Genomic DNA, 16,440 nt, shown 5'->3' with positions numbered 1-16,440 from the left:
TACTTTAAATGTCAATATAGCATATAAAGAAATATACAGATCTCAACAATTTATAAACGCCTGGGCTAAACTTATACATATAATTTGAGTAGCATATTCTACCATAAACATCTAGTTAAAGATTTATATAAATGGGATCTGCCTCTATTTAATGTAGAGCCTCCATGCGAAAAAATATTTATGAACTGATATGCTAATGCCTTAACAATAACAATAACCATGTATTTTTAAAAAAAATAAATACAATATTTGGTAGTGAGTGCATCATATTATTAATTACCCCAATAACAGTATTACATATATTGTATACCTAAGAGAACTTATTGATGAAGAACAATAGAGAGAGCGTTGCAAAAGATAATGAGGAGATGCACCGAATAATGTGTATAAATCTCTTTGTATATATGGTTCAGAGCAAGGTGTACTAATTCTAATAATAGTGTACCTAGAATAAATTGGTAAAGATCGAAGTTTACTCTATTAATACATAGAGATAAAGAATAAATACTAACCAATCTAAACTAAACTTCTGTGTACCCATCTTAAATACATGATGTAACTTCTTTTTAGTATAGATTATCACATTTAACTACATAATGGACTTCCTGGGATCATAATCATGAAACCTATCTATTAATGTCTCCAAAAGTTAATGACATCACCCACTATGTTAAAACCATCTGGAATCCTAGTTTTCATTTTGAAAATCCAGAAAGCCTCTTTGTAAGAAAGTTTAGTTACTCTGTCTCCACCACGTATGGCAGGTTTGATATGGTCAATAATTTGCCATTTTAGACTATTAACCACTTTGTTGTGGACATGTATAAAATGTCTGGCAAGGTCAGAACATTCGATACCATGCTCAATATTCTTGAGATGCTCCCTGATCCTATTTCTACACTCTCTAGAGGTGCACCCAATGTATTGTTTTTTACATTCCACGCAATCTATAAGATAGATTACGAAGACAGAGCGACAGTTAGTATACGTATCCAACTCATAGACCTTCTGTGTGGTGTATGATTGAAAATTCTTAGTAACTTTTGTGAATCCACAAGCAATGCAATTGCTGTAGTGACACCTATAGTGCCCTTTTACATTTAACCAGCTATTGCTTCTTGTCTGTGTATTTCTAAGTAGACTAGGAGAAACTGCATCAACTATCGTATAGCCTCTACGCGAGACAAAATTGCATCCCTTCTGCACAAGGTCTTTGAGGCTGTCCTCAGCAGTCAAAATTGGGAGATGCTTTTTCACAATATCACATATTGCATTAAATTGTGCACTATATGTGGTTATGAATGTAGGTCTGGAATTATCAAAACGTTGTTTATTCCCTAGGGTTTTGTTATCGAGGAGGAGGGTTTCTCTATCTAATCTGGTTGCTTCTAGGAGAGCTCGATCTATTGTTTTTATGTGATAGCCTCTCTCTAGGAGATCTTTTCTCATTTTCAAGCTCTCTGTGATAAAGACCTCATTGTCAGTACAATTACGTTTTAACCTTATGAATTGCCCTTTGGCTATTCCAAAACCCATATGTTTTGGATGATTGCTTTGGCCATGTAATATGGCATTCGCCGCAATTGGTTTGCGATATAAAGTTGTCTTTATCCGCTGAGTGTCTGTTTTTCCAATCAATAGGAGGTCTAAGTAGGGTATAGATTCTTTATTACTCTCATATGTAAACTGTAAATTAGCATCATTGCAGTTGAGAAATTGAACAAACTCCTTTAATCTAGATGGACCCCCTGTCCAAACGAACAGGAGGTCATCGATGTATCTTTTATACATAGTAATGTAACCCCTGAAGGGATTTGCATCTCCAAAGACGTGGCATGCCTCCCACCAACCAATATAGAAATTTGTTTGGCATTTGCTAGTTTAATAGTGGGTTGGAAATATGTTCAGCATGAGACAAAAAAAAAATCAACCAGCAAAGTTATATAGAAAAATATGCCCCAGAGGATATTTTTAATAAGCAACTGTGCGTATTAATATAGTAATAAGCAACATTGTATTCATTGGTAAATCACAGGGAAATATATGTTTGGCAAGTTACAGCCCTGATAGGTTTAATAAAATATCTAAGTGGTACTACGTAATGATCATATTGTCACTAGATGTTAGGCTAAATTAGACTTATAGGGGTCAATTTATCAAGCTCCATACGGAGCTTGATGCCCAGTGCTTCCGGCAAGCCTGAAGGTATCTAAAGACCGATGCTCCATAACCTGTCTGCCTGCTCTAAGGCGGCGGACAGAAATCAACCCCATCGAATACGATCGGGTTGATTGACACCCCCTGCTAGCAGCCAATCTGCAGGGGGCGGCATTGCACCAGCACAAGAACTGCTGGTGCAATGATAAATGTCAGCAGCACATGCTGTCGGCATTTATCGATGTGTGGTGGACGATACGCTACATTGTTTCATGTCTGTCCGGACTTTAATAAATTGACCCCATAGTATCCTTAGAGGGTAGCAGTATACCGATATAAGTAGGGCATAAAAAGAGAAAAACAGACCGTTGATATAAAACCTCTATGGCAATTATAAGTTATATAAGTAGTAATAAACGGACTGATTTTGTGTCATGTTAGTTAATACTTAAGTTAGGCTGTGATTATTATATCCTCTATGAGCCACAACACACCAATACTGAGGTAGTGCGGTCCGTTTGTTTGACACGCCAACTGGCGATAATTTCTCAAATAGGAGGTAACAGACGGATCAGTAGTGACACTTTGTTTCTAATACCTGGTATCACAGACATTAGGTGCGCTATAGATTTTGTTTGTACAAAAGACCATAATTAATTAAAAATGAGGATCCCAAAAATCCTCCAACAAGCTCCCTGACATGTTTCGCGATAAACGCTTTTTCAAAGGCCTTACCATGTTGTAAATAAGGGTGTGTTTACCAATACAGGTCATTTCATTACTTTTTGTGCTTTCCATTTGGAAGCACATCAAATATTAGTGGAATTTATGGTGGGGAGTGCTAGTCTGTATACACTTTAATAGTTGGTTTTCCAATACTTGGAACAGTGTTAAAGTATCAGTATGCCATTGTAAACGCCTATAATACTGTGAAAGTATTAGTATGCCATTGTACGCACTTGTAACAGTGGGAAAGTATCAATATGACATTGTACGCACCTGTAAAATCAGTGGAAGTGTATCAGTATGACTTTGTACACACCTGTAACAGTGTGAGCGTATCAGTATGACATTGTACGCACCTGTAACAGTGTGAGCGTATCAGTATGACATTGTATGCACCTGTAACAGTGTGACCATATCAGTATGACATTGTACGCAACTGTAACAGTGTGAGCGTATCAGTATGACATTGTACGCAACTGTAACAGTGTGAGCGTATCAGTATGACATTGTACGCAACTGTAACAGTGTGAGCGTATCAGTATGACATTGTACACACCTGTAACAGTGTGAGCATATCAGTATGACATTGTACACACCTGTAACAGTGTGAGCGTATCAGTATGACTTTGTACACACCTGTAACAGTGTGAGCGTATCAGTATGACTTTGTACACACCTGTAACAGTGTGAGCGTATCAGTATGACTTTGTACACACCTGTAACAGTGTGAGCGTATCAGTATGACATTGTACACACCTGTAACAGTGTGAGCGTATCAGTATGACATTGTACACACCTGTAACAGTGTGAGCGTATCAGTATGACATTGTACACACCTGTAACAGTGTGAGCATATCAGTATGACATTGTACACACCTGTAACAGTGTGAGCGTATCAGTATGACATTGTACACACCTGTAACAGTGTGAGCGTATCAGTATGACATTGTACACACCTGTAACAGTGTGAGCGTATCATTATGACATTGTACGCACCTGTAACAGTGGGAAAGTATCAGTATGACTTTCTACGCACCTGTAACAGTGTAAGCGTATCAGTATGACATTGTACATACCTGTAACAGTGGGAAAGTATCAGTATGACTTTGTACGCACCTGTAACAGTGTGAGCGTATCAGTATGACATTGTACACACCTGTAACAGTGTGAGCGTATCAGTATGACATTGTACACACCTGTAACAGTGTGAGCGTATCAGTATGACATTGTACACACCTGTAACAGTGTGAGCGTATCAGTATGACATTGTACACACCTGTAACAGTGTGAGCGTATCAGTATGACATTGTACACACCTGTAACAGTGTGAGCGTATCAGTATGACATTGTACACACCTGTAACAGTGGGAAAGTATCAGTATGACTTTCTACGCACCTGTAACAGTGTAAGCGTATCAGTATGACATTGTACATACCTGTAACAGTGGGAAAGTATCAGTATGACTTTGTACGCACCTGTAACAGTGTGAGCGTATCAGTATGACTTTGTACGCACCTGTAACAGTGTGAGTGTATCAGTATGACTTTGTACGCACCTGTAACAGTGTGAGTGTATCAGTATGACATTGTACGTACCTGTAACAGTGTGAGCGTATCAGTATGACATTGTACGCACCTGTAACAGTGTGAGCGTATCAGTATGACATTGTACGCACCTGTAACTGTGTGAGCGTATCAGTATGACATTGTACGCACCTGTAACTGTGTGAGCGTATCAGTATGACATTGTACGCACCTGTAACAGTGGGAAAGTATCAGTATGACATTGTACGCACCTGTAACAGTGGGAAAGTATCAGTATGACATTGTACGCACCTGTAACAGTGTGAGCGTATCAGTATGACATTGTACGCACCTGTAACAGTGGGAAAGTATCAGTATGACATTGTACACACCTGTAACAGTGTGAGCGTATCAGTATGACATTGTACACACCTGTAACAGTGTGAGCGTATCAGTAGGACATTGTACGCACCTGTAACAGTGTGAGCGTATCAGTATGACATTGTACGCACCTGTAACAGTGTGAGCGTATCAGTATGACATTGTACGCACCTGTAACAGTGTGAGCGTATCAGTAGGACATTGTACGCACCTGTAACAGTGTGAGCGTATCAGTATGACATTGTACGTACCTGTAACAGTGTGAGTGTATCAGTATGACATTGTACGTACCTGTAACAGTGTGAGCGTATCAGTATGACATTGTACACACCTGTAACAGTGTGAGTGTATCAGTATGACTTTGTACGCACCTGTAACAGTGTGAGTGTATCAGTATGACATTGTACGTACCTGTAACAGTGTGAGCGTATCAGTATGACATTGTACGCACCTGTAACAGTGGGAAAGTATCAGTATGACATTGTACGCACCTGTAACTGTGTGAGCGTATCAGTATGACATTGTACACACCTGTAACAGTGTGAGCGTATCAGTAGGACATTGTACGCACCTGTAACAGTGTGAGCGTATCGGTATGACATTGTACGCACCTGTAACTGTGTGAGTGCATCAGTATGACATTGTACGCACCTGTAACTGTGTGAGCGTATCAGTATGACATTGTACACACCTGTAACAGTGTGAGCGTATCAGTATGACATTGTACGCACCTGTAACAGTGTGAGCGTATCAGTATGACATTGTACATACCTGTAACAGTGTGAGCGTATCAGTATGACATTGTACATACCTGTAACAGTGTGAGCGTATCAGTAGGACATTGTACGCACCTGTAACAGTGTGAGCGTATCAGTAGGACATTGTACGCACCTGTAACAGTGTGACCGTATCAGTAACATTGTGTTTGTCTCTAATAGGATGAATTTATCAGTATACGAGTGTGACCTTGTTGGTAGGCAGGACTATGGCAGAAAGTGTCAAGCTAAATCTAATGGTAATTAGATTATGTAATCTAATCTTTCCAATATGTAAGGATTTGCAAAGTGAAAACATAGCATGGCAGGATAGACTACCTTTTCCCAGTCATTCCAATCAAATTGAATAATCCCCAATTAAAAACACTTAAGCCACATCAACTTCATATAAATTTATTGAAATCTAAAAGAAACAAATAACTACAGAGTTTTAAGAAGTATTTTTGTAGGAGTTTCCACATACACTCATGGTAGCAAAAGACATAAGGGACATAAAACCCAAAATGTTTCTTTCATGATTTAGAAAGAGCATGCAATTTTTAACAACTTTATAATTTACTTCTATTATCTATTTTGCTTTATTCTCTTTATATAATTTGCTGAAAAGCATATCTAGATAGGATTAGTAGCTGCTGATTGGTGGCTGCACATAGATGCCTCATGTGATTGGCTCACCCATGTGCATTGCTATTTCTTCAGCAAAGGATATCTAAATAATGAAGCAAATTAGATCATAGAAGTAAATTAGAAAATTGTTTAAAATTATATTCTCTACCTGAAACATGAAAGAAAAATTTTGGGTTCAGTGTCCCTTTAACAATATTAATTAATTTTGACAAATTTCAAAAATAACCATTTTAAAACACCTGAAGACTTAAAAAGGGACAAATGTATTCTTCTGATTATCAGATGTATCTCTTTCAGACCTTGGCCTCTTTCCTTGAGGGCATACTGAAGTAGGCATAGGAGTGTGCACATCTTGAGCACTTTAGGGCAGGCATTTGTATAGTTAAGTGTTTTTAATTGGGGATTATTCAATTGGATTGGAATGACTGGGAAAAAGTAGTCTATCCTGCCATGCTATGTTTTCACTTTGCAAACCCTTACATAATGGAAAGGGCACCATTAGATTTAGTTTTGACACTTTCTGCCATAGTCCTGCCTACCTACTAACAAGGTCACACTCATATACTGATAAAAACTGTCATACCGATACGCTCACACGGTTACAGGTGCGTACAATGTCATACTGATACGCTCACACGGTTATAGGTGCGTACAATGTCATACTGATACGCTCACACTGTTATAGGTGCGTACAATGTCATACTGATACGCTCACACTGTTACAGGTGTGTACAATGTCATACTGATACGCTCACACTGTTACAGGTGCGTACAATGTCATACTGATACGCTCACACGGTTACAGGTGCGTACAATGTCATACTGATACGCTCACACTGTTACAGGTGCATACAATGTCATACTGATACGCTCACACTGTTACAGGTGTGTACAATGTCATATTGATACGCTCACACTGTTACAGGTGCATACAATGTCATATTGATACGCTCACACTGTTACAGGTGCATACAATGTCATACTGATACGCTCACACTGTTACAGGTATGTACAATGTCATACTGATACGCTCACACTGTTACAGGTATGTACAATGTCATACTGATACGCTCACACTGTTACAGGTGCATACAAAGTCATACTGATACGCTCACACTGTTACAGGTGTGTACAATGTCATACTGATACGCTCACACTGTTACAGGTGCATACAAAGTCATACTGATACAGGTGTGTATAATGTCATACTGATACGCTCACACTGTTACAGGTGCGTATAATGTCATACTGATATGCTCACACTGTTACAGGTGCGTACAATGTCATACTGATACGCTCACACTGTTACAGGTGTGTACAATGTCATACTGATACGCTCACACTGTTACAGGTGTGTACAATGTCCTACTGATAATTTCACACTAGCTACCAATCAGCAAGCGCTACCAAAGGTTCTGAACCAAAAATGGTCCAGCTCGTAAGCTAACATTCCTGCTTTTTAAAATAAAAATATCAAGAGAACGAAGAAAAATTTATAATAGGAGTAAATTAGAAAGTTGCTTAAAATTGCATGCACTATATGAATCATGAAAGAAAAAAAAAATTGGGTTCAGTATCCGTTTAAACGCATAGTACAAGTCAGCTCCAGAGAAGCAATAGACTACTGGGAGCTAGCTGAACACATCTCGTGAGCTAGTGACAAAAAGATATGTGTGTAGCACTAGCCACTGTGTTTTGTCCCAGGCTCCTACAAATTTTGTACCCTAGGTTTTCTTTAATTTTTGGAAATCAACCCAGAGGCAGAACTTTTCTTCACCTTCTGCAATTAGATTTTTTAGTAAATATTTCTGCAATTCTTTTTGAAATAAAATTCAATTGTAAATTAGGCAGTTACACTAAAGCACTGTGTTGATTAACTAGACATCACATATTTTTACTGTAAAATTTAGTAATAAAAAAAATCCATGAGACTGTCATAATCAATGCACTGCTGCTTTCCAATGCTGATCTGTATTTGACTGTTCTCTTTAAACAGCACTTTTCTCTGGCTACACTGTGTTAAGGAAAACTCACACAGTGCAACCAGGGCAAAGCTCTGAAGAGAATAGTCTAATGTGAGCAGCACTGCAAAGTGAAAGCGCTAACAGTTCCTGCATGTGTCCCATACTTTCTGCAGTCATGTTGCATTTTCTGTGATGACATCTCAGATCACAGCATATTCTGCCTTGGGAGAAATCAATAGCTAATTTAGACATATTGCCTATGGTACAGAACTGTTTTTTAGTGTCTCTAGGGAGTGTGGGGCAAGCACAAATTTTACACAATAACAAGAAGTGTTTTAATGTCCCTTTAATAAACACAATCCTTTCCTGAAAAATTACAAATATTGCACGAATCATACAAAAACAAGATCATCAGAAAGTTTATTTATTATAACAACCAAACTTGGTGTTTCAAAAAAATGTCACTTATAAAATTATATAAAACTGATAATGGCAAACATCTTGATTTGTTGTTATTATTAAAGGATATGAAACCCAAAAAAATTATTTTGTGATTCAGATAGAGCATGCAATTAAAAAAAAGATATCTTTCCAACATTTGTTTAGTTCTCATGGTATTAGGTGTATGGAGCACTACACTTCAGGAAATAGTGCTGCTATCTACTGCTCTTGCAAAGCTGCTGCTATATATTGCTGCATACATGTGCACGCTCCTGAGCTCATGTGCCTGTTTTTCAATGAAAGATAACAGAAGAAAGAAAATGTGATAATAGATGTAAATTAGAAAGGTGTTTAAAATTGCATGCTCTATCTAAAACATGAATGTAAAATGTGGGGTTTTTGTGTCTTTTTAATGTGTTTTCATTTACTTGTTATATACCAGGTGCATAGTATTAAATGTATAGAAAATGGCTCCTTTTGGTATGTTGTTTTGTGTATGCATAAAAATAGATGGCTTTGTGCAATTAAACCACACCTAATTGAAATGGTTTGAACTCAGAGGGGAGAATACAAACCCTTATCTTACTCGTTATACACAAAAAAAAAAAATAATTTTCTTTGTATACACAAATGCCAATACTTTAAAAGAACAATAAAAATCTCACATTTTAGTACCTATCTCTCCCACCCCCACTGGGAGGGTGATTGTAGGTGGCCTGCTGCCTATTGTTTACATAGCTTTGTAATAAAGAATACAGCAGTATTCATATTTTTCGGTATAGGTGATAGCTTGAACAGGCAACAGCAGCTATTTCTAAAGACAAGATAAAGAAGCGGTTTGCAAACATAAAATAACTCAGCTGGTTAAAGATTATCAAAATTACAGTATAATGCCCCTTTAAGTAAAAATTAATCCAAGCACATGATTAGGCAGTCATTAATACTGAATAAATTAGTGACCATGTTTGAATTTTGCTTTGACTATATATTGTTTGTTTCTGTGTAGCTGTAGGTCTATGCAAACCACCGCAAAGACCCTTAAAGTAATAGTCTACTCAAAATTAAACTTCCATGATTCGGATAGAGCATGTCATTTTAAGCAACTTTCTAATTTACTCCTATTATCAATTTTATGTTGTTCTCTTAGTATCTTTATTTGAAAAAACAGGAATGTAAGCATAGGAGCCGGCCCATTTTTGGTTCAGCACCTGGGTAGAGCTTTCTGATTGGTGTCTAAATGTAGCCACCAATCAGCAAGCGCTACCCAGGTACTAAAACAAAAATGGGCCGGCTCCTAATCTTATATTCATATACAAATACCAAGAGAATAAAAATTGATAATAGGAGTAAATTAGAAAGTTGCATGCTCTATTTAAATCATAAAAGTTTAATTTTGACTATACTATCCCTTTAAAACAGCCAGTTTTTTAGAGCTTTCACACGTTTACCCAATATGAATGTAAAAAAACTGATGTTCCAATTGCATCACATATGTAATTCTGGCTGATTAACGGTTTGTACTTACGAATACTGGACTGGAATAGCACAGAAAAAGAAGCCAACAACGGAGAGAAGTTTAAAATGCACGCTTGATAAAATCTAATGGACTGGATTGGCTGCCACAGATTGATAATGTAACCCCCTACTTTATAAGCAAAACACATAACACACATTACATTACTTGGCAGCCAGTAACAGAGTAATGCTTTACAGGGATTAAACACATAGCTAAAATCTGCTTCAAAGCAGCAGTGCATTACTGGGACCTAGCTGAACCAATAACAAGAGGCATTTGTGTGTAGCTGCCAATCAGCAACTATGCGCCAGTAATGCATTGCTGCTCCTTAACCTTTCTAGGTATGCATTTCCACAAAGGTTACCAAGAGAACAAAGTAAATGTGATACTTAAGTAAATTGAAAAGTCTTTAAAAATTGCATTCCCTGTTGGAACCATGAATGTTGTCTTTCATGTCAATTTAAGCGCTTAGTTTCAACCATGATTTTCTTTGGTTGGTGGAACCTGCCCATTTATCACTTTATTCTGTTTTATTCTCCAGGACACACATCCAAAGCCTCTTCCCTTTACAGTTATCTAGGTAGCCTTTTAAAGATAATTATCACCAGAAAGAAATGGCTTTGAGTATACATGGCCCCTAACATATGCAGAGTTTATTTTGTCTTCTGAAGGCTATCTGCCACTGCTCTAACCCTGGCACAGCAGGTAGCACCAATCACTGGCTGTACCCTGCTGAGGAATCGGATGAGCTTGGCAGTGAGTGTGCCCCTTTCCAGAAGCACAGACTTTGCATGGTATATTTGTGCAAAAATAAAATACCCCAATCAATTAGTTTACTACTCAATGAACGCCCCTTTAATTTAACTAAGACGTGAAACATAATAACCTGTTTAATAAAACATGGTCCTTGTAAGAAGAAAGTGCGGTACCTAATAACCCTCACAAGGAAGTAATATGACCTAAATCCCTCTTCATGTCTAAGTGCCCTGTGCATAAAATCCCTGTTATTATCCATTGTACAAACATTATCTTTGTGTGATTTAACACATTGTGTGCCGGAGAGAGGGCTGAATGGTGCTGCAGTAACCGTACCACACACCTCCTCTCTGGAGCGCAGGCGGTTAAAGACCACAGTTGTCAGTTATAGCGGCTCGGCCCGTTATTCCCATCGCACTTACTGTTCATCCTGGCATCCCACGGTGACTCCCTCTCACATACTCAGCTATGGGGATAAGAACTGAGCTGCGGGTTCGCTCCACTCGACTTAAGCGCTGTCCTAGCGACCACAGACAGCTGTCAGGGCGCCATATTGTATCCCCCGTCTCCAAGGCAACGTCACCCGCCCGAACTCTGACACGACCCCTCCCCCTTGTATGCACACACAGTCGGTCACTAAGAGACTGGGAGGTCACCGACGCAAGTCTTTCCTTCAGCGTAATGCCGTCACTAAGTCACGCCCATTACATAGACACCACGTGGTGTGCTAATATAAAGTGTGTTTAATACGAGACATTTGTAAATATATCGTTTTTATATTTGTATGTATTTCACTTATAAAAAATAAACTTGTGTTTTAATAAAACGTACAAAAATATTTGTCAAACTTTATTTTCTATTAAGTTAAACAAAAAAAAAATCGCCCAACGTGGGGCTCGAACCCACGACCCTGAGATTAAGAGTCTCATGCTCTACCGACTGAGCTAGCCGGGCGCTGTGTAGACTGACTTAAACTTACATTTATGAGTAAATCCATATTGTATTTTACATAACTAATTTGTAATTGAAATATTCACATTTAAAATTCATTACTTTGTAAATAAATTATTATATTCTCAATTCCTGGGACGCTTTAATAGTGTAACTAGTTATAAAATGAACTGCACTCTAACAAATGAGTGCATGCAATTGTATCCCTATAATGGCCCTTTAATTGAATGGGTGACATAACAGGTGCTATTAAAGGGATATAAAACCACACATTTTTCTTTCATGACTGAGATAGGGCATATCATTTTAAACAACTTTCCAATTAACTTCTATTATCAAATTTCCTTTGTTTTCTTGCTATCCTTTGTTGAAAAGCAGGAAAGTAAAGTTCAGGAGTGTGCACGTGTCTGCAGTACTATATGACAGCAGTTTTGCAACAATATTATACATTAGTAAGAGCACAAGGTGGCAGCATTACTTCCTATCATGTAGTGCACCAGACATGAGCACGCAACCTATCTAGATATCTGTTAAACAAATAATAATACAAGAACAAAACAAATTTCATAATAAAAGTAAATTGGAAACTTTTTCAAAATTGTATTCTCTATCTGAAACATGAATTAAAAAAATTGGGTTTCATGTTACTTTAAAGGGACACTGAACCCAATTTTTTTTTTCTTTCGTGATTCAGATAGAGCATAACATTTTAAGCAACTTTCTAATTTACTCCTATTATCAAATTTTCTTCATTCTCTTGGTATCTTTATTTGAAATGCAAGAATGTAAGTTTAGATGCCAGCCCATTTTTGGTGAACAACCTGGGTTGTTCTTGCTGATTGGTGGATAAATTCATCCACCAATAAAAAGTGCTGTCCAGAGTTCTGAACCAACAAAAAGCTTCGATGCCTTCTTTTTCAAATAAAGATAGCAAGAGAAAGAAGAAAAATTGATAATAGGAGTAAATTAGAAAGTTGCTTAAAATTGCATGCTCTATCTGAATCACAAAATAAAAAATTTGGGTTCAGTGTCCCTTTAAAGTGAATGTAAAGTTAGGCATTCAGGAAAACTGCTACGTATAGACTTTGTCTCAATAAACCTAGTCGCTAAGTTAGATTTTTTTTTAAAAACTATCTGATTTTCTGTTATGAAGCATCTAATTTCTTTACCGTTTTTTCACAAACTGCTCCCAAGAGATACTTCCTGGTTTTTCCTTGTCTGATGTATAGAGCTGTCCCACCCGCTCTATACATAGCTCTGAAGCGCGCTCCCGATAACAAATTTGTATTGCGCATTCGCTACTCTCTGCTCTCTCATCATACTACAAAGTGTTTCGCTATGAGGCCAATAGAGCATGCGAGTCTCATGAACACACATGTAGATTCCATCTGAAAAATCTCCTTAAGCGCATGCGCAGACTAAACATGTGACGTTTGTAGAAAAGGGCTGAACCCCCCGGGGACAAACATTGAGTTGTAGATTGCAGAATCTTCATCTGTCAATCAAGTTAAGAATATGGCGGGTGGAGGAACGGCGCTAATCTTGTGAGTATTAAAAGGTACACATGCTTAGGACCATGCATGTGTCTAGAACACTATATGGCAACAGCTTTGCAAGAATGTTATCCATTTACAAGAACTCTAGAGGGCAGCACTATTTCCTGCTATGTAGTAGGACGAGGTTTCTCTTCAACAAATTGGAAAACATTTTAAAAATTGTATGCTCTGTCTGAATCATAAGAGAACATTTCTTTAATATTAACACCGATACGGAAAGATACCATAATTAAAGTTTTTATAACCTGAATAAAAATTCACAAATATAAAGTATAACATTAAAAAATAAATGACATTTTACCTTTATAAACATGTATTACATATTTTTCTGCCGTTAGAATTATATAAATATTGAAAGTAAAACAAAAATAAATAATTAGTATTGGTTACATTTATAGACAAAATAAAAATAGTTATAATATTTACTTAAAGGGACAGTAAAGTCAAAACTAAACTTCCATGATTCAGATAGGGCATGCAATTTTAAACAACTTTCCAATTTACTTTTATCATCAAATTTGCTTTGTTCCCTTGGTGGTATTTTTGAAAAGCTAAACCTAGCTAGGCTCAAACTGATTTCTAAACAGTTGAAAACCGCCTCCTAGCTCAGAACATTTTGAAAGTTTTTCACAGTTAGACAGTATTAGTTCATGTGTGTCATATAGATAACATTGTGCTCACTCCCATGAAGTTATTTAGGAGTCTTCACTGATTGACTACACTGCATGTCTATCAAAGGCACTTAGATAAGGAGGCTGTCTGCAAAGACTTAGATACAAGGTAATCACAGAGGTAAAAAGTATATTAATATAACTGTGTTGGTTATGCAAAAACGGGGAATGGGTAATAAAGGGATTATCTATCTTTTTAAATAAGAAAAATTTTGGTGTAGACTGTCCCTTTAACCTGGTTAACTTAAAGGGATACTAAATTCACATTTTTTTTCTTTCATGATTCAGATAGAGCATGTAATTTTAAGCAAATTTCTAATGTACTCCTATTATCAATTCTTCTTTGTTTTCTTGATATCTTTATTTGAAAAAGCAGGAATGTTAGCATATGAGCCAGCCCATTTTTGGTTTAGAACCCTGGGTAGCGCTTGCTGATTGGTAGCTACATTTAGCCACCAATCAGCAAGCGCTACCCAGTTGCTGAACCAAAGATGGGCCCTCTCGTAAGCTTACATTCCTGCTTTTTCAAATAAAAATACCAAGTGAATAAAGAAAAATTGATAATAGGAGTAAATTAGAAAGTTGCTTAATGAAAGAAAAAAATGTGTGCTCAGTATCCCTTTAACTTGCTTTCAGTAGTAGCTTATGACAATGCCTCTACGGCAAAAGCTTTTAGCTTAATTCTTCACCTATTCCTCTTACAGATTCTGTAATGTGAATTTTTTTTTTTTCATGCCAGGCTGTTGGTTTGGGAAATGTGGTGTGCCATATGGCGTTCAGTAGCTGAAGCCCATTACCCCTAGTAACACAGCCTAAGCAGTTATACTGCGGGTATATGGTGGGTTTTCAAGGAGCGTCTGAAGCTATACAAGGTTGGAGACAGTCTTATAGAGCGAGGTAGAGAATTCCAGAGGACAGGAGCAGCACGTGAGAAGTCTTGGAGGTGGGAGTGGCATGTAGAGATAATAGAGGTGGAGAGACGTAGGTCAGAGGTCAATCAAGCAGGACGGGTCGGGAATATTTGGAGATGAGAGAGGAAATATTTTTGGGAGTGAGGCTGTTGAGTGCTTTGTAAGTTAAGGTTAATATTTTAAATTGTATTCTGGAGTGTATGGGGAGCGGCTGATGTAGTGACTGGCAGAGTGGAGCGGCTGATGTAGATCGGCGACTGAGGTTGATGAGTCTAGCTCACTGGTTTTCAAACCTGTCCTCAGGCCTCTCCAACAAGCGACATTTTCATAATGACCTTGGGTGAGAGCAGGTAGAATAACTATATTTACTAATCAGCTGATTATTTCACCTGTGCTCCAGGCCTGTTAGGAAGGTTTGAGGACAGGTTTGAAAACCAGTGGTCTAGCTCAGTGTTTTTCAACCAGTGTGCCGTGGCACACTAGTGTGCCGTGAGAGATCCTCAGGTGTGCCACGGCAGACTGACAACAGTGTGACATATTTTTTAAACTTTGCTTGTTTTTTACTCCCAGTGAGGGGGTAGTTTGTAGGAGGCATGGCATAACAGCACAATACATACAGTATGTGTGTGTTTGTGTGTATGTGTATATATATATGCTGTATTAGGCTACAATGTGTGATTTTTTTTAAATTTTGGGATGGTGGTGTGCCACGGGATTTTTTAATGTAAAAAAGTGTGTCACGGCAAAAAAAAGGTTAAAAATCACTGGTCTAGCTGAATCATTCATGATAGATTGGAGGGAGGAGAGGCAGTGTTCTGGTAGGCTATTTAGGAGTAGATTGCATTAGTCAATGCGTGGCAAAATGAGGGAATTAATTGGTATTTTAGTCGTTTTTTGATTAAGGAAGGGACGAATTCTGGAATTGTTGTGTAGGTTAAGGAGCCTCGGAGGATGTATAGAGAGAGAGAAAAGCAAGGGACCAAAGACAGAGCCTTGCAGTACTCCAACTGAGAGAGGCAGAGATCAGACGATATGTTCTTAACCCCTTAATGACCGGACCATTTTTCAATTTTCTTACCCTTAATGACAATGGCTATTTTTACATTTCTGCAGTGTTTGTGTTTAGCTGTAATTTCCCTCTTACTCCTTTACTGTACCCACACATATTATATACCGTTTTTCTCGCCATTAAATGGACTTTCTAAAGATACCATTATTTTCATCATGTCTTATAATTTACTAAAAAAAAAATAATAAAATATGAGGAAAAAATGGAAAAAAAACACACTTTTTCTAACTTTGACCCCCAAAATATGTTACACATCTACAATCACCAAAAAACACCCATGCTAAATAGTTTCTAAATGTTGTCCTGAATTTAGAAATACCCAATGTTTACATGTTCTTTGCTTTTTTTGCAATTTATGGGGCAATAAATACAAATAGCACTTCTCTATTTCCAAACCACTTTTTTTCAAAATTA

The 16,440-nt window shown here is 37.6% G+C and overlaps 1 protein-coding gene and 1 non-coding gene across 3 annotated transcripts in view; both read right to left on the bottom strand.

Moving 5' to 3' along the window:
- The window catches only part of MOK (MOK protein kinase), a 281,854-nt gene extending 270,363 nt beyond the window's left edge, over nt 1-11,491 (bottom strand). For both annotated transcript variants that reach the window (XM_053697435.1, XM_053697436.1), the window contains exon 1: nt 11,291-11,491. In XM_053697435.1, coding sequence (XP_053553410.1) covers nt 11,291-11,297 — 7 coding nt within the window. In that variant the 5' untranslated portion in view covers nt 11,298-11,491. The remainder of the gene's footprint in view (nt 1-11,290) is intronic.
- A 258-nt stretch (nt 11,492-11,749) lies between these two features.
- TRNAK-CUU (transfer RNA lysine (anticodon CUU)) lies at nt 11,750-11,822 on the bottom strand. The gene has a single exon. It is a non-coding gene; the product is annotated as a tRNA-Lys (tRNA).
- Nucleotides 11,823-16,440: the final 4,618 nt, after the last annotated feature.

Source organism: Bombina bombina, chromosome 1, assembly GCF_027579735.1.
Source record: "Bombina bombina isolate aBomBom1 chromosome 1, aBomBom1.pri, whole genome shotgun sequence".
NCBI classification, from domain to species: Eukaryota; Metazoa; Chordata; class Amphibia; order Anura; family Bombinatoridae; genus Bombina; species Bombina bombina.
The sequence above is the reverse complement of the archived record's forward strand: the minus strand, read 5'-3'. Positions and strand labels throughout refer to the sequence as shown.